We start from the raw sequence: 22,509 nt of genomic DNA on the forward strand, positions 1-22,509 counted from the left end.
CCCACATTTAGATCAAATGTACTTGATTTTTCATCAGAACTGTGTGAATGACAAGCCCACTGAATCTAGTTGAATAATCTTTATACTCAGCAGGTAGAGGCCTAGGTACTTCAAATCAGTGCTTAATTTGAGCCGGATCATACCAGAACAGGATCCGGCACCTTTTCATTCTGGACTGTGATATATATATAGTATGTTGATATATAGTGTGGTGATATATAGTGTGGTGATATATAGTGTGGTGGTATATAGTATGGTGATATATATATATATAGTATGGTGATATATATATATATATAGTATGGTGATATATAGTGTGGTTGTATGGTGATATACACTGCTCAAAAAAATAAAGGGAACACTTAAACAACACAATGTAACTCCAAGTCAATCACACTTCTGTGAAATCAAACTGTCCACTTAGGAAGCAACACTGATTGACAATAAATTTCACATGCTGTTGTGCAAATGGAATAGACAAAAGGTGGAAATTATAGGCATTTAGCAAGACACCCCCAAAAAAGGAGCGATTCTGCAGGTGGTGACCACAGACCACTTCTCAGTTCCTATGCTTCCTGGCTGATGTTTTGGTCACTTTTGAATGCTGGCGGTGCTCTCACTCTAGTGGTAGCATGAGACAGAGTCTACAACCCACACAAGTGGCTCAGGTAGTGCAGTTCATCCAGGATGGCACATCAATGCGAGCTGTGGAAAAAAGGTTGGCTGTGTCTGTAGTGTCCAGAGCATGGAGGCGCTACCAGGAGACAGGCCAGTACATCAGGAGACGTGGAGGAGGCCATAGGAGGGCAACAACCCAGCAGCATGCACACTCACTACACTCTACCCACACATTCACTGTGACACTGACCGACTTTCACACTAGCTGCTGCTACTGTGTTTATTATCTATCCTGATTGCCTAGTCACTTTTACCCTTACCTACATGTACATACTGTATTACCTCAACTACCTCGCACCCATGCACATTGACTCGGTACTGGTACTCCTTGTATATAGCCTTGTTATTGTGTTACTATTTAGAAAATATCTTCTTACTTTTTAACTCTTCATTGTTGGGAATGGGCTCGTAATAAAGCATCTCACAGTAAAGTCTACACCTGTTGTTTTCGGCGTATGTGACCAATACGATTCGATTTTGATTTGAACAAATGAATGCTCTTGTTGTTTTAATGAGGAATTTAATGAAATAATTTGCTTTTCCTTGAAGATTTGAATGGGCTGGAAAAGCCTTTCGTGATGGCTCTACACAATCTGGTGAAAAGGGAGGGTTTGCGACTCTTCTCTTGGGAAGGACGAGGGAAGGACGATGCAATATCATAATTTCCCTCTGGAGCAAAGAAGCCATGAGAATTTGTCATCGACTCTGCAAAGAAAGACCATCCAGTATGTCATCAATTTACATTTTTAGTCATTTAGCAGACGCTCTTATACAGAGCGACTTACAGGAGCAATTAGGATTACGTGCCTTGCTCAAGAGCACATTGACAGATTTTGCATAGTGAGCTCAGGGATTCTGAACCAGCAACCTATCGGTTACTGTCCCAACCTCTTAACCCACTAGGCTACCACCCAGCCCGCAGTACAGTATGTCATAGGTAACAACTCAGAGGAGAGTACAATGTCTTTCCAAATGAATTAGTTGAACGGTAAAGTAATAATATCTTAGTCTTGACTGAGCAGCAGCCTAAACAACAGCAGGGCTTACCTGTAAAGTACACAGTAGGGGAAGTGTTCTGAGGCTGGTACTCCAGAGACTCTTGAGGACAGAGGTTCTTACTAACTTTCTTGGAACCCTGGTTGGTGGGAAAAGGCACAGTAAAACAAACTGGAAAATGTTCGATATCTTAAAGTACAGCATATCAATTGCAAAGAAGCAGTGCAATGCCATGACCCAAAGAATCATATATCTCATAAAGGTCAACAGCAGTGTTATTCATGAAAGATGTATGTGTACTATACCTTTGTGTTAAAGGTGAGGACCTGCTCTCCAGTACTGCTGATGGTATCCCTTGCCAAATCAAACACGCCTTCTACAATGTCACTGGTGGCCACGCTGGTAGTGGACTCAAAATAACCTTTAGCAGTGGCTTTGGTGATCATTTGAAGAATGACCATACAAGTAGAAGTCTTTGGATCGTTCTGGACTGAAACATCAAAGTTTATATTTTCATACTCATCTGACCACTGTTTTAGGAAGCCCTTCACTGTCTCTTCAGCAAATATCTGGAGAAGATGGGAGGAGAGCTTCTTGGATATGGCACATTGTTCCTTTCCCCATTTCAGCCTTGAAAGAATGGAGTCTGAAACACTTTTGGCTGCTTCCAATGTTAAGACACGTGGAGTGCTGTGGCTGTCCTGAATGGCTATGACTTTATCCACCAATTCATGACTGAAAATGTGGATGGTCCAAGTGGAAATTATTTTTCTCAATTTCCTAACAGCAGAACGGAGGTCGTCAAGATGAGAAGCACCCTGTCCATTTTCCTGTGTGTTCTCAACACTTTCCACCATAATGTTCACTACCACCCCAGCAGCTTGCCTAACTTTGTCAACAAAGGTTAGAGGAAGTAAGTCCTCTGTGTGAATGAAGTCCTCAATGATTGTGTTTCTTACAATGGGAAAGTCAATCTGAGCAGGAAACTCAGTGGGTATGGGAGTCCCGGGTAAAGCAAAGTGCCATTGCGACTGCCTTAATTTTGAAGTAGGTGTTGGAGAGATGGAGGAGCGTGAAGAAGAGGACTTTCTTGTCTTTTGGCTGGCAGCACTCCTACAACGGATCATGCCATTATCCTCCAGCATGGATCCTGAGAGCTCAGTGGTTTTAGGTAGTAATTTATGCGGAATGTCCACACAGGCATCTTTTCCACCAGATGTAACACTGCTCTGGTTGACCTCAAGATGGCCGAGATTAGCTCTCAGTGATGCAGAACTGCTTTGATATGTAAACATTTTGATTGAATCAAGAGTTGTGTCTGATCTTTGAAGATCTTTTCTGATAATCTCCTTAATCTTACTTTGCAGACTGTGGTAGATGTTACGAGCAACAGACCAGATCCTTTTCTCAGAAACCTGTCCAGTGGTGAGCAGGGAGGTTCCAGATACCATGTCAGATGAATGGGTGGTCTGGGTGAGCTCCTGCTGGTCTTTCACCATGGTTTGTATAATATCAGTAGATGTGGTGGATGTAGATACAGACTGATCTGTTGTACCTTCCTCCACAATGTTAAATGATCTAGAGAGGACCTCACTCACTCCTTTCTCAGCTTTGGTTTGGAACTCATGACTAGAGAGTTTCTGGAGGCTCTTTGTTGAAAGACTATGGGAAGATGCAATGCCTTTGGAGGCAGCCGTGCAGCAATCTAGACTTACTGGAGAGGTTCGCTCAGGAGAATCTTGGAGACATTCAAACATGTCTTCACATGGTGTTGGGGACCTTGACCAGGAGATGTTATTCAGCTGAGACAGAACACCACCTACCAACACGTTGACCTCAAGGGACATATCAGATATTTTCTTTCCTACTGTGGAGAAGCAAGGTGCATTTGATGTCTGATCCTCGCATGAGGTCAAGATTGTTGAAATGACCTCTTTGGTACTATTGGTCAGTAGAGCCTCGTCTGTTTCAGTCCAGAGAAGTTTTGAACTCTCGCTGACACCCCTGTGTAGAGCCACTTCAAGGTTCAAACTGGGCAAGTGAGGCACACTCTTACTAGCTTGCCTCAAGTCCTGGCTTGCCAAACAAATGTGCTCCTTAGTCCCAAGATGTTCAGAGTCCTCTGTGGGTATATGACTGGACATTCTGCTCAGCATGTCTGACCTCCGCTGGTGAATGGTGAAGTCCTTTAATGTCTTCTTAATATTGTTATATAAACTAGTGGTAGCTGACCAGATCCTGTTCTGTAGTTTTTGTGCTTTTTCCTGGAGGTCTGGTTCTCTCTCCTCTACTTCTGCAGGTTGCGCCAAGCTCTGCAGGTCTTCCACAAATGTGTCAATGATGCCAAAGGCAGCAGAATCTGCACAAATATCCTTTGACCATGTGTACTGGTTTTGAATGGAACCAAACCTGGATGCTACAGAATAAGCAGGCTTTGCACTAGTTAAGCTACTGGTGGACTTTTTAACTAGGAACTCACTCACTGCTTGAGTGGCGTTTCTCTTGAATTCCTCACTTGAGAGTTTTTTCATGCAATTTAACAGACTGGTCAAAGAAGCTGTGGCATTACTTCTGCTGTCCTCAATTTGAGAGGGGAACTCAAATACTTTTGGTGATGAGGCCCTGGAATGGGAGATATCCCCAAGCTGAGCCAGAACACCTTCTACAAATTTCTCTCTCTCAATAGAGAAGTCTGATCCTTTTTCTCCAACAGTGTACAGGGGGCCCTCCTTTGACATCTCAGTGTTGTACAAGACCAGAAGCTCTGAGATGACTTCTTTGGTGCAAGTTGTCAGAAGGAGCTTGCTTTCTTCTGAGTCAGTTTGTGCCCAAAGAAGTTTTGAGCTCTCACTTAGGCCTCTTTGTAAAGTAACTTCACCAGTGGACTCTGGCAACTGAGGCTCACTCTTACTGGGCCTATATTTCATGTCTAAGCAAGGAAGTGGAACTGTCTCCTTAAACTCAGCATTTGTGATGTTGTCCTCAGATGTGACAATGCTCTTTAAGGCACATCGCTGAAGCTTGCCGAAATAATCTTTCAAGTTGTTTTGTATGCTGTGGTAGATATGAGCAGCAGCAGACCAGGCACTCTTCTGTTGCAGACTCTCTTCAGATTCAGCCAAGGACTTCATATCTGACACGAAAGTCTTAACAACTACTGACGCTGCTGAGCCCACTGGGTGAATTGACTCTGTCTTTACAATGCCAGACAATGTTTGACCTGATACAGCACCTGTTAACTCAGACTGAACGACTGAACTAGGAAAGCTTAAACTACTGACTTTTTTGGCAAGAACTCCACTCACTGCTTGCATTGCTGATGTTAGGAACAGCCGGCTGGAGAGTTTTTGGATGCTCTTTGATGTGAGCGTGCAGGAGGAACCAGATTCACTAATATTGTAGCTGCTCTCGTATTTCCTTATCAGGGCATCAAGATCGTCAATGAAGCCGACATGCGATGCCAAAAACGTGATCTTGTCCTTCAGAACTTCCAGCAAACTGTGTTCGTTCTCGTCAACAAAAGCCACCTTTGTGTCAGAGATGGTGGTCATGACTTGCCCTGTTAGACTCTTGCTCTCTTGGTCAACTTTTTCAAGTTTAGCAGCCAGCTCTCTCACCATGCTTTCAGTCACCTTGGTCTCCGAGTCTCCCCTTCTTCCAGATGTCACTAGAGAGGTTTGACTTGCGGAGGCACTCATAACGACCAGTGATACGGCCGACTTGACATCTTTAGCCAACTCTGCCATTACAGCAGAGATTAGCATCATAGAGCCTGCACTTCCAGATGGAGAATCGGACATGCACGCAAGTTTGGAGAGAGAACCTTGCAGGCTGTCCTGCACACAGGTGACGAGGGTGTCCTCTGAGAGACCTAAAAGGACATGTAGCGACTCAGAGTTGGTTGTTTTCTTCTGCACCTCAGACAGAGAGGTTTGAGACCTTGAACAAAAAACAGATATCATCAAAGTCAAACAAATAATATGTAAGGCTGTGATGCACGCTCAGTGTGTCAAATACATCGGCACCATTGAAAACAATGAGGAAAACACTTCTGTTTCTCTGAGAAAAAACCTTAGTGTGATGTCAGCCTAACTGCTTAATTTCTAAAGCCCAATAAAATGTTTTTTGTAAAAGTAATTTGTATTGAAACTGGCCTGTAGATATTTTTTATTTTTATTTTATTTTACCGTTATTTTACCAGGTAAGTTGACTGAGAACACGTTCTCATTTGCAGCAACGACCTGGGGAATAGTTACAATATCTGGCAATATCTATCCTCTGCAAAATCCAAATTGCTATAAACTTCAAATACTGTAACTTCTAATAACTTCAAGGACAATCGTAAATACAAGGCAGTTTGAAGAAATGTTAAAGGGAAATGTCTAAATGTTTCAACTTCATATTCATCATCTCCAGCACCACCCCAACATCAGCATATGTGAAAAATTGGCATTTCTATGTTTTGTAGTAAAAAAGAAAGAGGAAGATAAGTGTTTTCTATGACATCATCAACCAATTAGTAGGCTATGCCTACTCATAATTGGTTAAAATCACACGATGCACACTGATGATGTCATTAGAATCTAGAGCTGAGCATTTAACCAACATTTTTGTTATTTTTCGGTTTTTAAACAAATAATTCACCGACTTCGGCTCAATTATTTGAATTCCATATATTTAATTTGTTCCTTCTTCTGTGAGCTCAATGCTTAGTTTCTGTAGAGATAAATCAGATCAAGCACGAACTATGCAATGTAGTAGGGAGTTGTACTTTCCAACAGGCCAATATTCTACATAGTTTAGAACAGAAAATATGGTCATTCATTCCCATAATCCATTGCACGCCAGCTTATTTGTCCACTCTGTGTGGAGCAGACACGGAGACCTCATTGACTGAGACGGAGAGACGAGAGAATGCATGAGAGCGATAAAAAGCAGTTGCTTTGCGAGGTTTCTCTACCTGGAAATACATGATCTAAGTGATTGATAGTTGGTATTCAGCAGTCATAAAAGTATGCCTTATTTACTTAGAAGAACTACTAAAATAGTGATTTTGTCAGACAGCATAGGCAGCAGCTCTATAGAGATGAGTTGATGACTTGGAATGAAATAATAAAGTCATCAAATAAATATTTTATATGAGAAAGTAAATGATTGTTAATAAGTGATAAGCAGTAATTGTAACAGTCCTGACCTGTTTTATGTTGTTTTTATGTGTTTATGGTCAGGGCATGTGTTTTGGGTGGGCAGTCTATGTTATTCGTTTCTATGTTGGTTTTGGTTTGCCTGGTATGGCTCTTGATTAGAGGCAGGTGGTTTGCATTTTCCTCTAATCAAGAGTCATATTTAGGTAGGGCATTATCACTGTGTGTTGGTGGGTGATTGTCTCCTGTGATGTCTATCGTGTTGTCGATGTTTTTCACATTTGGAGCTGTTTTGCTGTTCGTTCGTTTTGATGTTCGTTCCTGTTCGTAAGTTTACGTTTGTCCATGTAAGTTTATGTTCAGGTTCCGTTGTACGTCGTTTTCTTATTTTGTAGTTTTGAAAGGGTTTTTTGTTTTGTTTAGTTTACGTCGTATGTGTAATAAAAATGGCTTATTTCCCTAACTCCGCATTTTGGTCCGAAGATCCTTCTCTCCTCACCTCTTCTGAGGATGAGGAGAGCGACAGTTCTAACAGAATCACCCACCTAAATACAGAGACCAAGCGGTATGGGAATGCTAAACGGAGTAAGGGACAGAAGAAGGAGCAATGGACATGGGACGATGTATTGAATGGAAAAGGTGTCTACACATGGGAGGAGATCCTAGCAGGTAGAGATCGCCTTCCATGGGAACAGCTGGAGGCACTTAGGAGAGCGGAGGCTACCGGAGAGAGGAACCGGAATTATGAGGGAACGCGTCTGGCACGGAAGCCGAAAAAGCCCGTGAGTAACTCCCAAAAATTTCTTGGGGGGGGGGCTAAAGGGTAGTGGGCCAAGGGCAGGTAGGAGACCTGCGCCCACTTCCCAGGCTAACCGTGGAGAGCGGGAGTACGGGCAGACACCGTGTTACGCAGTAGAGCGCACGGTGTCTCCTGTACGTGTGCATAGGCCGGTGCGGGTTATTCCACCTCCCCGCACTGGTAGGGCGAGATTGGGCATTGAGCCAGGTGTCATGAGGCCGGCTCAACGCGTCTGGTCTCCAGTGCGTCTCCTCGGGCCGGCATACATGGCACCTGCCTTACGCATGGTTTCCCCGGTTCGCCTGCATAGCCCAGTGCGGGCTATTCCACCTCGCCGCACTGGCAGGGCGACCGGGAGCATTCAACCAGGTAAGGTTGGGCAGGCTCAATGCTCAAGAGAGCCAGTACGCCTGCACGGTCCGGTATTTCCGGCGCCACCTCCCCGCCCCAGCCTAGTACCTACAGTGCCTACATTACGCACTAGGCTACCAGTGCATTTCCAGAGCCCTGTTCCTCCTCCACGCACTCTCCCTATAGTGCGTGTATCCAGTTCAGTGCCTCCAGTTCCGGCCCCACGCACTAAGCCACCTGTGCGTCTCCTAAGTCCTGTACACACTGTCACTTCTCCCCGTACTAGTCCTGAGGTGCGTGCCCTCAGCCAGGTGCCATCAGTGCCGGTACCACGCACCAGGTATAGAGTACGCTTTGAGAGTTCAGTGTGCCCTGTCCCTGCTCCACGCACTAGTAGGAAGGTGCTTATCATTAGCCCGGTGCCTCCAGTTCCGGCACCACGCACCAGGTCTACAGTGCGCCGTATCCGGCCAGAGCCATCCGTCTCCACAGCGCCATCTGAGCCATCCGTCTCCCCAGCGCCATCTGAGCCATCCGTCTCCCCAGCGCCATCTGAGCCATCCGTCTCCCCAGCGCCGTCTGAGCCATCCGTCTGCCATGAGCCTGCAAAGCCGCCCGTCTGCCATGAGCCTGCAAAGCCGCCCGTCTGCCATGAGCCTACAGAGCCATCTGCCAGACAGGAGCCGCTAGAGCCGTCAGCCAGACAGGAGCCGCTAGAGCCGTCAGCCAGACAGGATCTGCCAGAGCCGCCAACCAGACAGGATCTGCCAGAGCCGCCAACCAGACAGGATCTGCCAGAGCCGCCAACCAGACAGGATCTGCCAGAGCCGCCAACCAGACAGGATCTGCCAGAGCCGCCAGCGAGCCATGAGCAGCCAGAGCCGTCAGTGAGCCATGAGCAGCCAGAGCCGTCAGTGAGCCATGAGCAGCCAGAGCCGTCAGAGAGCCATGAGCAGCCAGAGCCGTCAGAGCGCCATGAGCGTCGAGAGCCGTCAGCCTGCCATGAGCGTCGAGAGCCGTCAGCCTGCCATGAGCGTCAAGAGCCGTCAGCCTGCCATGAGCGTAGAGAGCCGTCAGCCAGCATGGACCTGCCAGAGCCGTCCAAACAGGACCTGCCAGAGTCCTTCAGCCGGGATCTGCCCCTTGTCCCGGTGTTGCCCCTTGTCCCGGTGCTGCCCCTTGTCCTGGTGCTGCCCCTTGTCCCGGTGTTGCCCCTTGTCCCGGTGCTGCCCCTTGTCCCGGTGCTGCCCCTTGTCCCGGTGCTGCCCCTTATCCCGGTGCTGCCCCTTGTCCCGGTGCTGCCCCTTGTCCCGGTGCTGCCCCTTGTCCCGGTGCTGCCCCTTGTCCCGGTGCTGCCCCTTATTCCGGTGCTGGTCCTTATCCTGGTGCTGCCCCTTGTCCCGGTGCTGCCCCTTGTCCCGGTGCTGCCCCTTGTCCCGGTGCTGCCCCTTGTTCTGGTGTTGGCCGTTTATTTAGGGGAAAGTGGTTTTAGGGTGGTCATTAGAAGGGGTAGACAGAAGAGGGGAGTGACTAAGGTGGTAAGGGGACAGCGTCCTGAGCCGGAACCACCACCGTGGTCAACTGCCCACCCGGACCCTCCCCTGGACTTTGTGCTTGTGCGCTCGGCGTGCGCATCTTGAGGGGGGGGTACTGTAACAGTCCTGACCTGTTTTATGTTGTTTTTATGTGTTTATGGTCAGGGCATGTGTTTTGGGTGGGCAGTCTATGTTATTCGTTTCTATGTTGGTTTTGGTTTGCCTGGTATGGCTCTTGATTAGAGGCAGGTGGTTTGCATTTTCCTCTAATCAAGAGTCATATTTAGGTAGGGCATTATCACTGTGTGTTGGTGGGTGATTGTCTCCTGTGATGTCTATCGTGTTGTCGATGTTTTTCACATTTGGAGCTGTTTTGCTGTTCGTTCGTTTTGATGTTCGTTCCTGTTCGTAAGTTTACGTTTGTCCATGTAAGTTTATGTTCAGGTTCCGTTGTACGTCGTTTTCTTATTTTGTAGTTTTGAAAGTGTTTTTTGTTTTGTTTAGTCTACGTCGTATGTGTAATAAAAATGGCTTATTTCCCTAACTCCGCATTTTGGTCCGAAGATCCTTCTCTCCTCACCTCTTCTGAGGATGAGGAGAGCGACAGTTCTAACAGTAATGGGCAGTCACTACCCAAATAGTATTAATAGTTTTATTCTGTGTTGTTACAGCATTCAACCCACATAATCCATAGTGCATTCAATATCTACAAAAATTATTGAAATCGAAAACCGTGATTATTTTTTCAATATTTGAATCGAAACCAAATCAACCTCAAAAAGCACAAATCTCTCAGCACTATTGGAAACAGTTACGTTCCTCTATCCTTTTTTACTACAAAGCAGGGAAATGTGTAATTTTCACATATGGTGATGCTGGAGATGAATATGAAGTTGTTAAATTTCCCTTTAAGAACATACCTCATGGCCCCCTTGGGCAGGTAGCTTCCACTGCCCAGACTGCCCATCTCCTTAGTCAGGTAAAACTCCTTGAACTTAAGTTGTTGTGATTCCTGCTCTTCTTCCTCTTTTAGCTCCATACAGTTGGAGGAAGGGTAGGGAGTCGGGATGCGAAAGCTATTGTAAGACTTTCGTCTGCCTGGCCTCTTAGGTACACCAGCCTCAGTAAATCTCACGCGGGACTTGGTGTTAGCCCTATCGTCTAACAGGCTGGTGAGTGACGCTGTGAGAGATCTCTGTGACAATTGAGAGGAGGCAGCATCTTGGATGCCCAGTAGTTCGTAAAGACCTGGGATGATGATCTGCATCAGCTTGTCCGATAAAAACTGGTCAATCCTCAGACACAAGCCGGCAAGCTGTTGTTTTGTCAGCTGTATTCCAGAAACAGAAGAAGTGTTTTAAAATGTTGCATAGTGCATTTTTCAAAAGATTATGAACGAGGTTAAACATTAGGCAGAGTTTTCATGGTAATCTGATTAAATTGTCAGTAACATGATCTTACCGGGTCAAACATGCCCTCACGAATCCCCCTCCATTGCCTGAAAACAATATTGTTAGAAATGTTGTCATATCAGGATGCCTTAGAAATGTTGTCATATCAGGATGCTTTAGAAATGTTGTCATATCAGGATGCCTTAGAAATGTTGTCATATCAGGATGCCTTAGAAATGTTGTCATATCAGGATGCCTTAGAAATGTTGTCATATCAGGATGCCTTAGAAATGTTGTCATATCAGGATGCCTTAGAAATGTTGTCATATCAGGATGCCTTAGAAATGTTGTCATATCAGGATGCCTTAGAAATGTTGTCATATCAGGATGCGTGGCAGAATTGTTTTTATTTAAATATTTGCCTGACGGTGAAGTTATACTTGCTTTGTGTCAGTTGTTTTGGCAAAATTGCAATGTGACAACTTTTCTTGCACTGAACATTTTTTTCCAATGAATCAGTTTCTAATTTGATCCTATTTCCTTGAAGGAGTGATAGTACCAAAGAAAACAGAACATACTTCTCAGTTAGGTTTTGAAGGAAGTCCATAAGTGTCAGATCTTCCACACTGTTGAGCTTCCCCTCTTCTGTGGTTTCCGTCACTGAGGTTGCTCTGCTCCTGGCAGAATTGCTCTGCTCCTGGTAGAAATGTAATTATATTGCAAATAATCAACCTTAATATCAAACTTAATATACAACAAATATCATACTGAAATAATGATTAACTGTTAAAGAGTGGAGGAGCATTGGCAACGTTGGACCAATTAAACAACTGCAACACAGCAGAGATGGTTGTGGTACTTCAACATTTCCAATGATAGCATCACTATAACATTTTATTGAATTAATGTTGAAATATGAAATGACGGTCAACTCAAAAGGTCAACTTACCATCTCATTGACAGCTTCAGAGGGCAGGAGGTCATCCACCACACAGACAGGCAGGTCTAGAGACTGGGACAAGGCTCTATGGTCATAACCAGGAGAGAATGGAAACAACATCAGAGCAATCCCAATGGCAGAATCTAACCACTGTCTTCATGTCAAAGACTCACTTAGTAGTTAATACATGGCCACAAATAATGAGGGGTTCAAATAGATCTGCTGGGGACTTGACCCTACAAATGACTCCAAGAATGATGCCTGACCTGCCCCATAACATGTTCTCTCTTATTAGTCTCTCTCTCTTAATCTCCACACAACAATCTAACTGGACAGAGTGTGAGTGGCCTTACCTGACTGTCTCAGTGTCAGAAACATCATAGAACAATAAGACTATGTCTCCCAGGGACGTCTCAGCTACAGCAGAGGGGGCAAAGTCCGGGATGATCTCTCAAACTGAAACAAAGTGACTGTATGTGAACTGAACCATTTCCCACTGGGCAAAAACTGGTTGAATCAACGTTGTTTCCACATCATTTCAACCCCCAAAAAGCTATGTGATGATATTTAATCAACGTAGAAAACTAATTGGATTTGCAAAAAGTAATCAACTTGAAAGGCATTTAGTCTTTTCTTCACCCAACTTTTAACCTAAATCCAGTGACATGGTGAAAAGTTTTGTTGATTTGACATTGAATTCATGTTAGTTAACAACAACCAAACTTTAAATCAAAACCAGACGTTAAACTGACGTCTGTGCCCAGTGGGTTATGTTGATGGATCCGATCAATTACCTTAGTTCTGCTGGTATTATTAGCTACATGAAAATACATCTGTGGAGTACAAATATTAGCTGCTTTCTGAAGGACAGCCAAGCTGATAGACAACATGGAACCTCCAGATAATTATGACATCATTGGAACACATGCACGTGTCACAAACACTTTGTCACTATAAAAAAGCAGTGTAGCAGTGCTGCCCAAGCTGGGGGGGTGGGACAATTTTATTAGGCTTTTATTCAGATTCACCAATAATGCTCTACTTGAAGTCAATGAGTAAACAAGCCTAAGCAATGTAGACACATCCCACTGGGCACACCATGTCGTTTCAACGTGGAAAATTGGGTAATATTTGGTTGAGATGTTGATCAATGAGATTTGAACCTTTATTCATCCGCTCAAAAAGATAATGAGAAGTTTGGGAATTAAACAATGTGTTATCACTATGGTTCAACCATCTAAAAGCACAACCAAATTCCAATGGAAAAACAATGTCTGATTTCTGGTTATCATCTAAATGTGTTATCACAGCGCTTTGAACCATTTAAAAGCACAACAAAGTTCAATGGGAATACAATGTCAGATATTTTGTTTGTAAGTTAGCCTAAAGTTCAGCCTATCTACTCTTTTACTAAAGTAATATTGAATTGTGTTTGGTTGACAATGAAACCAAATATCAACATTTGAAGGAGAAGTATCTTCTGCTTGGATAGTTCCTTCTGTGCCACTGACTTAGTCTGGCTTTAATTCCAGTTTGTCTAAAAATGTATCATTTACATGTTAGATTCACATCTAAATCTCAACCAAAAATCTAAGTTAAAGAACAGGACTAAATTAAATCAAATCAAACTTTAAATGCACGTTAAATCAAGTTTGATTTGATTTAGTCCTATTCTTTAACTTAGATTTTTGGTTGAGATGGAGACGTGAATCCAAAATGTTAATGATTAACTTGAAGATTCAATTTGAAATCAACCAAAGCTTGAGACACTAGGCCTATACTGTATGCATTGTCTATTAGTTGAACTCTGGGTTGAATTCAAACAATAGCTGTTGATGACTTTGCAAATGCTATATAGGCTTTTACAAAGTATGGTTACATCTCATTTGCTTTGTCAAACCTGCCCCTTGGAATGACTTCGATATTAACACTGAATATATTTTGTTATTAAGAGATCTCTCAATAATAATTCTCACAATAGCATATTGGTAGTAGTCAGTGACATATCAAAGCTAAGCAGGGCTGGGTGTAGTTAAAACCCTGGATGGGGTTCGATCCCGGGCTGAGGTGCTGCCCAGCCTGTTGTTTTTTTCTGAAAGTGTATATAATGTTGAAAATCTGACATTGTTTCAAAGGTACAAATTCAACCTACTTTATATTAAGATGCTTGTGTTTCCAACTTCCCAAAGTTAGTAAACATCCAGAGTTTAGAGGTTGAAAACAGTGTAGGCCTATACCCCATTTTATCCACTACCCCCCTCCCCCACACACACACTTTACATTTGACCAATATGTATGCAGCCCACCAGCCCTAAAGCACGAACATGTTTTTTTTCCTAGAAAATGAGGATTAAGAGAAGCAAAATTATAATTTTCGCTGGTTTCCTCTAATTAGGGGGGCAACATGACATTGACAAACCTTGTCATATCTGCTTTCACTGTCACGCCCTGGCCTTAGTATTCTTTGTGTTCTTTATTATTTTAGTTAGGTCAGGGTGTGACATGGGGAATTTTTGTGTTTTGTTGGGTTTGGGTGTTTTTTATGGTAAAGGGGTTGTTGGGTATAGTATATGGGTTTGTGTGGAGTACATGTGTCTAGTGTTGTCTATGTATGTTTAGTTGTCTAGGAGAGTCTATGGTTACCTGAATGAGTTCCCAATTAGAGACAGCTGATTTCGGTTGTCTCTGATTGGGAGCCTTATTTAGGGTAGCCATAGGCTCTCATTGGTTGTGGGTAATTGTCTATGTCAGAACGTTTGTAGCCTGTGTGTGTAAGTGCACAACGTTATTTAGCTTCACGGTCGTTTGTTGTTTTGTTCGTTTTGTTAAAGTGTTTCGTGTCGTGTTTATTTTTCGTCATCTTTAAAAATAAAAGAAGATGGCTTATTTTCCAACTGCTGCGTTTTGGTCCGTCAATCCGCCACACGATCGTGACAGAATTACCCACCATTATAGGACCAAGCGGCATGGAAAGCGGCAACAGGACCTACCTACACAGGATTCATGGACATGGGAGGAGATACTGGATGGTAAGGGGCCGTGGGCACAACCTGGAGAATATCGCCTTCCTCGTGAAGAGCTGGAGGCAGCTAAAGCCGAGAGGAGGCGATATGAGGAGGCAGCACGGAGACAAGGCTGGAAGCCCGTGAGTACAACCCAAAAATTTCTTGGGGGGGGCCTTAAAGGGAGTGTGGCGAAGTCAGGTAGGAAACCTGCGCCTACTCCCTGTACTTACCGTGGAGAGCGAGAGTACGGGCAGACACCGTGTTACGCAGTAGAGCGCACGGTGTCTCCTGTACGCGTGCATAGCCCGGTTCGGTACATTCCAGCTCCACGTATCGGCCGGGCTAGACTGAGCGTTGAGCCGTATGTCATGAAGCCGGCCCAACGCATCTGGTCACCAGTGCGTCTCCTCGGGCCGGCGTACATGGCACCAGCCTTACGCATGGTGTCCCCGGTTCGCCTACATAAGCCGGTGCGGGTTATTCCACCTCCCCGCACTGGTCAGGCGACGGGGAGCATACAACCAGGTAAGGTTGGCCAGGCTCGGCGCTCAAGGGAGCCAGTACGCCTGCACGGTCCGGTATTTCCGGCGCCACCTCCCCGCCCCAACCCAGTACCACCAGTGCCTCCTCCACAAACTAGCTATATGGTGCGTGTCTCCAGCCCATTACCACCAGTGCCTAAACCACGCACCAAGCCTCCTGTGTGTCCCCAGAGTCCTGTGCGTCCTGTTGCTGCTCCCCGCACTAGCCCTGAGATGCGTGTCCCCAGCCCGGTGCCACCAGTCCCGGCACCACGCACCAGGCCTACAGTGCGCCTCAGCCGGCAGGAGTCTGCCGTCTGCACAGCGATGACTGAACTGCTCGTCTCCCCAGCGCCATCTGAGCCATCCGTCTCCCCAGCGCCATCTGAGCCATCCGTCTGCAATGAGCCTGCAAAGCCGCCCGTCTGCCATGAGCCTGCAAAGCCGCCCGTCTGCCATGAGCCTACTGAGCCGTCCGCCAGACAGGAGCCGCTAGAGCCGCCAGCCAGACAGGAGCCGCTAGAGCCGTCCGTCAGACAGGATCTGCCAGAGCCGCCAACCAGACAGGATCTGCCAGAGCCGCCAACCAGACAGGATCTGCCAGAGCCGCCAACCAGACAGGATCTGCCAGAGCCGCCAATCAGACAGGAGCAGCCAGATCAGTCAGCCAGCCATGAGCAGCCAGATCCGTCAGCCAGCCATGAGCAGCCAGATCCGTCAGCCAGCCATGAGCAGCCAGATCCGTCAGCCAGCCATGAGCAGCCAGATCCGTCAGCTAGCCATGAGCAGCCAGATCCGTCAGCCAGCCATGAGCAGCCAGATCCGTCAGCTAGCCATGAGCAGCCAGATCCGTCAGCTAGCCATGAGCAGCCAGATCCGTCAGCTAGCCATGAGCAGCCAGATCCGTCAGCTAGCCATGAGCAGCCAGATCCGTCAGCTAGCCATGAGCAGCCAGATCCGTCAGCTAGCCATGAGCAGCCAGATCCGTCAGCTAGCCATGAGCAGCCAGATCCGTCAGCTAGCCATGAGCAGCCAGATCCGTCAGCCAGCCATGAGCAGCCAGATCCGTCAGCCAGCCATGAGCAGCCAGATCCGTCAGCCAGCCATGAGCAGCCAGATCCGTCAGCCAGCCATGAGCAGCCAGATCCGTCAGCTAGCCATGAGCAGCCAGATCCGTCAGCTAGCCATGAGCAGCCAGATCCGTCAGCTAGCCATGAGCAGCCAGATCCGTCAGCTAGCCATGAGCAGCCAGATCCGTCAGCCAGCCATGAGCAGCCAGATCCGTCAGCCAGCCATGGGCCGTCCCTCAGTCCGGAGCTGCCATTCCTCAGTCCGGAGCTGCCATTCCTCAGTCCGGAGCTGCCATTCCTCAGTCCGGAGCTGCCATTCCTCAGTCCGGAGCTGCCATTCCTCAGTCCGGAGCTGCCATTCCTCAGTCCGGAGCTGCCATTCCTCAGTCCGGAGCTGCCCCTTACCCTGGTGCTGCCCCTTACCCTGGTGCTGCCCCTTACCCTGGTGCTGCCCCTTACCCTGGTGCTGCCCCTTACCCTGGTGCTGCCCCTTACCCTGGTACTGCCCCTTACCCTGGTACTGCCCCTTAGTCCGGAACTGCCCCTTAATGCAGTGTGGTTAATGTGGAGGGGGGTCATATGGAGGAAGCTAAGGAGGCGGTTAGGGACTGTGGTGACGTGGGGACCACGACCAGAGCCGGAGCCGCCACCATGGATGGAAGCCCACCCAGACCCTCCCCTAGACTGTGTAATGGTGCGCCCGGAGTTCGCACCTTAAGGGGGGGGTTATGTCACGCCCTGGCCTTAGTATTCTTTGTTTTCTTTATTATTTTAGTTAGGTCAGGGTGTGACATGGGGAATTTTTGTGTTTTGTTGGGTTTGGGTGTTTTTTATGGTAAAGGGGTTGTTGGGTATAGTATATGGGTTTGTGTGGAGTACATGTGTCTAGTGTTGTCTATGTATGTTTAGTTGTCTAGGAGAGTCTATGGTTACCTGAATGAGTTCCCAATTAGAGACAGCTGATTTCGGTTGTCTCTGATTGGGAGCCTTATTTAGGGTAGCCATAGGCTCTCATTGGTTGTGGGTAATTGTCTATGTCAGAACGTTTGTAGCCTGTGTGTGTAAGTGCACAACGTTATTTAGCTTCACGGTCGTTTGTTGTTTTGTTCGTTTTGTTAAAGTGTTTCGTGTCGTGTTTATTTTTCGTCATCTTTAAAAATAAAAGAAGATGGCTTATTTTCCAACTGCTGCGTTTTGGTCCGTCAATCCGCCACACGATCGTGACATTCACCGGGATTTAAAAACCCAGGCTTCCCTAAAATGTTTACCTCAGCCAGTCTAGAACCCAGGTGTGTCTGCAAAACACATGCACGCCTCCATAAGGTTCATGGGTTTCCTATTGTTTTATCCCAGTACAAGAGGGGCAACTGGATTCAGGATCAAACAAGCAGTCTTTAAGGTATATCTTATTACAGTTTAGGCCTACCTTATTATTTTCTTTCTTCTGGCAATATAATTTTAAGGAATTAAATCTGTTTTGTTGCTAGTATTATTATTAACTGTAGGAAAATACAGCTGTAGAGTACAAGTATTAGGTACTTTCTGAAGGACAGCCAAGCTGATAGACAATTTAGAACCTACAGACAATTATGACAAACTGGAACGCATGAATGTGTCACAATAGCCTTGTTATTTTCGGGAGTGGCTCCGCATTCGTGACCGGATCTCTGATTTCTATTGCCCAGTATCCGTTAGTGCACAAATTCTCGCGGGAATTTGGGATTAATATTTTTCTCATGCCGAAACTGGATTAGAAACATACCGGTAGTTAAATGACAAAAATGATTATATTCGCAATGTCATTCAGCAAAAAACAAATAAACAAAACATAAATAGCCACTACAATTTAGAAACATGATTTTGTCATCAGTTCAGTACCATTTGTTTGAATTTGTGGACCCACGACTAAAGGTTATCGATGTTAGCTAGTTGCTAGCGACGCTAGTCAGCATAGGCTGCTACATAAGCAGTTCGCGTTAGGGAATTAGCTACCCATTAGCCAGCCTAACAAACTGTCAAATCCAATGGAAACTGATGCAACCCTGCTGGCAAATAAGGGCTAGCTAGATGACCAGTGATGACAGTGAGGTCCCTGTGAGTTTCAAGGCTTTAATAAGTGCTATCGTGCAGAAATAGCGTATAAAATACTGGTTGATGAGCTAGCTAAATTAGCTAGCAAGACAGATATGACCGTTAACAGCGTGCACGCACAAATGCATGACGACAGTTTGATAGCACTTATCTAAGTGAAGAAGGCATGCAGGATGAGATCGCCCCAACAAGCTAGATAGTAGAGGGGTACCCGTAGGCGTAAATCCCAGGGGGACGGGGGAGACACGACCCCTCCATCCTGGGAAAAATATGATTTGTCCCCCCCAATATATCACTGTAAACATAACTATGTAATTTCAATAATATTCATAATACGCAATGAAAGCACTTCTGCTGATTATAGACACTTAATAGCGCGTTTTTAAGTTTCAAAAGATTGCGACCCCCGCCCTTGTCCTCACAATGGTTTGATCCACTGCCAGTTCCTTAGCCGTCAAGGTAAAAGAGGGTTCGTATCTACTGTGTGAAATGCACGTAACTGACGTGAGTTGTATCTAGTCAATCGGCCATAGCAATGTTTTTTTTTTTTATGTTGGCAGGGTTCACACACACACTAGCTGAATTTGCAGAGCTAGCACGCAAACAGTAACCATCAAGCTAGCTAGTACCTATTCCATTTATGTGGCGTCGTCAAAGATGGAATCTTTGCTATCGTCAGTTTATTCCAAGATCAGCATTCAGCTGGAGTGCTTCAAGTCCAAACTGAACAGAACTACACTCTCTTCTACCATTGTCTTAAATATATTTAATGGTCTCGTTGCAAAAGCTAAATTGTCGCTAGTGAACTTTTTTATTTTATTTCACCTTTATTTAACCAGGTAGCAAAGATTATAACAAACACCACAGAAACGGAATTGGTGCTCGCTAGCTTTGCAAATTCAGCTATTGTTGGAAGCCAGCCAATATGAAACAAAATATATTAAAATTACGAAAGGTTGCAGCATATGTTGTGTAAATGGTGAACTCATACAGCTGTCAACTCTTGTCACTGCAATCGGTTTCACATTTGCTAGCTACCTTTTAGATCGAAGCACATATAGAATGATAGAAGATAAGATGATAGAAGCCCATCTCCTACTGTAAATAACCTACACACTGTGTGTGTGTGTAGCCAGCCAGCCAGGTAGACATCCAGCCAGGTAGAAAAATGGCAGAAAAAAGACAGATATCAGAGTATTTTTCAGTACACCAAAACGCAAAGTAAGAACCCTAGTAGCCTAATATCTCTAGTAGCCTAATAAGACTAGTTGATAAAATGTTCATAAGAAAGAAGTGAAATGCTAATGGAAATGTTTCACAATGATGTCATTAGGCAGAGCAGGCAACAGATGGCACACAGACAGCAGAGTTGGGGACAGATATGCAGGGACAGACTGGCAGAGACAGGGAGTCTCAGGTAAGTTTGTTGAGTCTTTGTTTGGCAACATTATGAAAGGTTCTCCATTTTTTTTGTAAAATAGGGACATAATTGGAAAATGCCATGGATACTGTAATAAATACCATTTAAAATAACACAAGCATATTGCTATTACATTGTTATAACTAACTTCTTTCTAAGCAGGGTTTCTCACACACCCAGAGACAGATGGCTGACACAGAACATTCATAAACACTGATAAGAAAAGGGTGCAGACACACACACATACTCAAGGACAGAGGGCTGACTACGCACATACAAAATCTCCTGTTTTAGCTGACCATTTGATAACAAAGAACTTTTGTTGCAAGACTCAGAAGGATGACGTCCAGCTCATCAGGACCAATCTGAGAAGACAACAACCTGATCAGGACCAACCAGAAAACCAGATCTACCAGACTCAACCTACTTTCTGTGTTGTATAAAATGTCTATGCATTTCTGTTATCTGGGCTTTTCTGGAGGTTCTCTATGAGCCGAAGGAACGAGACCGTATACGCTTGTACCAGATATCTTTACTCATAATTAAACTGTCGCTTGTCATACAATTTATCACCTTGTCTGAATCGATCCTTGACCGGCTCGCCCTTCTCCATATCCAATTATCAACAATACCCCCACTCTCAACTTAAACTGGTGACTGAACTAAGATTTGTTTAAGGCAATGGTATTGCTGTTGTGATTAATTGTGTAGTTTTGGGTAGCGGTAGTTACGAGTACGGCAAACACCTTATTTATTTTCTAGGAGACAGGCTGTGAGTCAGTGAGGGTGGTGAAAGGGAAAGAGCCAGGGAGAGAGACTTCAGAGAACAATGTCACAGCCACGGCAGGACCAGGACGGCAGGACCCTTGTTGCCAGCAGCACCAGTATAGGGGACAGTGGCACAGCATTGTCCAGTTACCTCAGTGATGGCACAAAACCATATCAGCCACACCCACAATTTATAGAACCGCAAACTCTTGCCAACAGAGTGTTGACGTTTCAAGAGAGATGGTTTCATGATTTCCCCTGGCTACATCATAATCCATCAATAAAAGGAGTGTTGTGTTTTCACTGTAGCCAAGGGTTTTCAAGCCAGCCATCTTTTGGCCAAAGAGCAGATGCTGCCTTCATTAGTGCAGGATTTAGGAACTGGAGAAAAGCCATTGAAAAATTCACAGCACATCAAAACTGCCAAACCCACCGCCACTTTGTAACTGTAACAGCACACCAGCTAAATCCAATCAGTGTCCAGTTATCCAGCGCGTGGGGTAAACTGCAGGAGGACGCAAGGCATCGCTTGATAAAAATTGTTAGTTCGGTGCGGCATGTAGTAAGACAGGGACAAGCCTTTAGAGGCCACACGGATGACAGTGGGAATTTATACCAGCTTTTGAAACTTAGGGCAGAAGAGGATGATCCCATTTTACTGAAGTGGTTAGACTCAGGCCAGTGGAGACCAACTTTGTGATGGTTTTCAATGGAGATTATTTTAGACGAGATCACACCATGTTCATTGTATTTACGAAAACTGCACCCATACAGTGTACAGTACCATTGCCACCTACTGGCCTTTCTTGGTATTGCTGGTTGTAAGTACAAATACCTGCATACATACTGGACTGATAAGGAACACTGCTATAACTATAATTAGTAGTAGTATTATAATGATTTAAACATTTGAACAAGTTGGGACAACCCTTCAGTTAACTACTGTACCTATCAATTATCCAGTAGTAGTGATTATGGCCCCTCAATATACATTTAACATATTACAACGTAGGCTATGTGTTACAGCACTACTTTTGGTGTCCCCCTCAGGAATTGCTCTTGAGAAAATGTCATGTAATTGTCGCCTCCAAAGTTGATATCAGATTTTCGCCCCTGGGTACAACAACGCCGGTACACAGATGCATAGCTCATACAATTATATTTTGTTCCAGTCAATGACTATACATGTTGAAAAATAAATACCTGCGTCAAATATATGGCATCGCATGCTAGTGCATAGCTAGCACTGATTTTTTTTTTTAAACGGTGACCACTAGATGTCCTCGTATACCTACATTTAGATCAAATGTACTTGATTTTTCATCAGTACTGTGTGAATGACAAGCCCACTGAATCTAGTTGAATAATCTTTATACTCAGCAGGTAGAGGCCTAGGTACTTCAAATCAGGGCTTAATTTGAGCCGGATCATGCCAGAACAGGATCCGGCAGCCTTTCCGTTCTGGACTGTGATATATATATATATATATATATAGTATGGTGATATATAGTGTGGTGATATATAGTGTGGTGATATATAGTGTGGTGGTATATAGTATGGTGATATATAGTGTGGTGATATATATAGTATGTTGATATATATATATATATATATATATATATATATATATATATATATATATATATATATATATGGTATGGTGATATATATAGTTAATGCTGAACTAGTGACATTCTGGATAGGCCTAAAAAAAGATATTAAAAAAAAATTCACGAAAAAGTGCAGATTTTTTCCCCCTTCATATTCGTGACCCAAAAACGGTGACTCCAGACATGCCGA

At 44.9% G+C, this 22,509-nt stretch overlaps 2 protein-coding genes across 2 annotated transcripts; both read right to left on the minus strand.

Moving 5' to 3' along the window:
* Positions 1-108: 108 nt before the first annotated feature.
* On the minus strand, positions 109-5,360 carry LOC129867453 (uncharacterized). Its single transcript, XM_055940879.1, has 3 exons — positions 1,980-5,360; positions 1,726-1,813; positions 109-1,383 (listed from the first exon to the last, which is right to left on the minus strand). Exons 1-3 carry the CDS (start codon positions 5,292-5,294, stop codon positions 1,199-1,201), a joined length of 3,588 nt encoding a protein of 1,195 aa, XP_055796854.1. The 5' UTR covers positions 5,295-5,360; the 3' UTR covers positions 109-1,198.
* On the minus strand, positions 5,299-21,949 carry LOC129866562 (uncharacterized). The gene is made up of 8 exons (XM_055939316.1): positions 21,913-21,949; positions 12,188-12,290; positions 11,844-11,919; positions 11,473-11,591; positions 10,965-11,001; positions 10,424-10,833; positions 5,379-5,613; positions 5,299-5,325 (listed from the first exon to the last, which is right to left on the minus strand). The coding sequence occupies exons 3-8, from the start codon at positions 11,844-11,846 to the stop codon at positions 5,299-5,301; spliced, it is 831 nt and encodes a 276-aa protein (XP_055795291.1). The 5' UTR covers positions 11,847-11,919; positions 12,188-12,290; positions 21,913-21,949.
* Between the last annotated feature and the right edge of the window lie 560 nt (positions 21,950-22,509).

The sequence above is a fragment of the Salvelinus fontinalis genome, chromosome 12, assembly GCF_029448725.1.
Source record: "Salvelinus fontinalis isolate EN_2023a chromosome 12, ASM2944872v1, whole genome shotgun sequence".
Lineage (NCBI taxonomy): Eukaryota > Metazoa > Chordata > Actinopteri > Salmoniformes > Salmonidae > Salvelinus > Salvelinus fontinalis.

Bases quoted from the DNA above. Each gene is read 5' to 3' on its own strand.
- LOC129867453 (XM_055940879.1), bottom strand. From the start codon at position 5,294: ATGGTGAGAGAGCTGGCTGCTAAACTTGAAAAAGTTGACCAAGAGAGC. The intron at 1,814-1,979 runs GTATAGTACACA...CCCACCAACCAG, and splicing joins TCCTCACCTTTAACACAAAG to GGTTCCAAGAAAGTTAGTAA. The intron at 1,384-1,725 runs GTAAGCCCTGCT...CTTTCTTTGCAG, and splicing joins CCCTACTGTGTACTTTACAG to AGTCGATGACAAATTCTCAT.
- LOC129866562 (XM_055939316.1), bottom strand. The intron at 5,614-10,423 runs GTATGTTCTTAA...TTTTTGTTCAAG, and splicing joins CTGCCCAAGGGGGCCATGAG to GTCTCAAACCTCTCTGTCTG. The intron at 5,326-5,378 runs GTCGTTATGAGT...ATCTGGAAGAAG, and splicing joins TCAAGTCGGCCGTATCACTG to GGGAGACTCGGAGACCAAGG.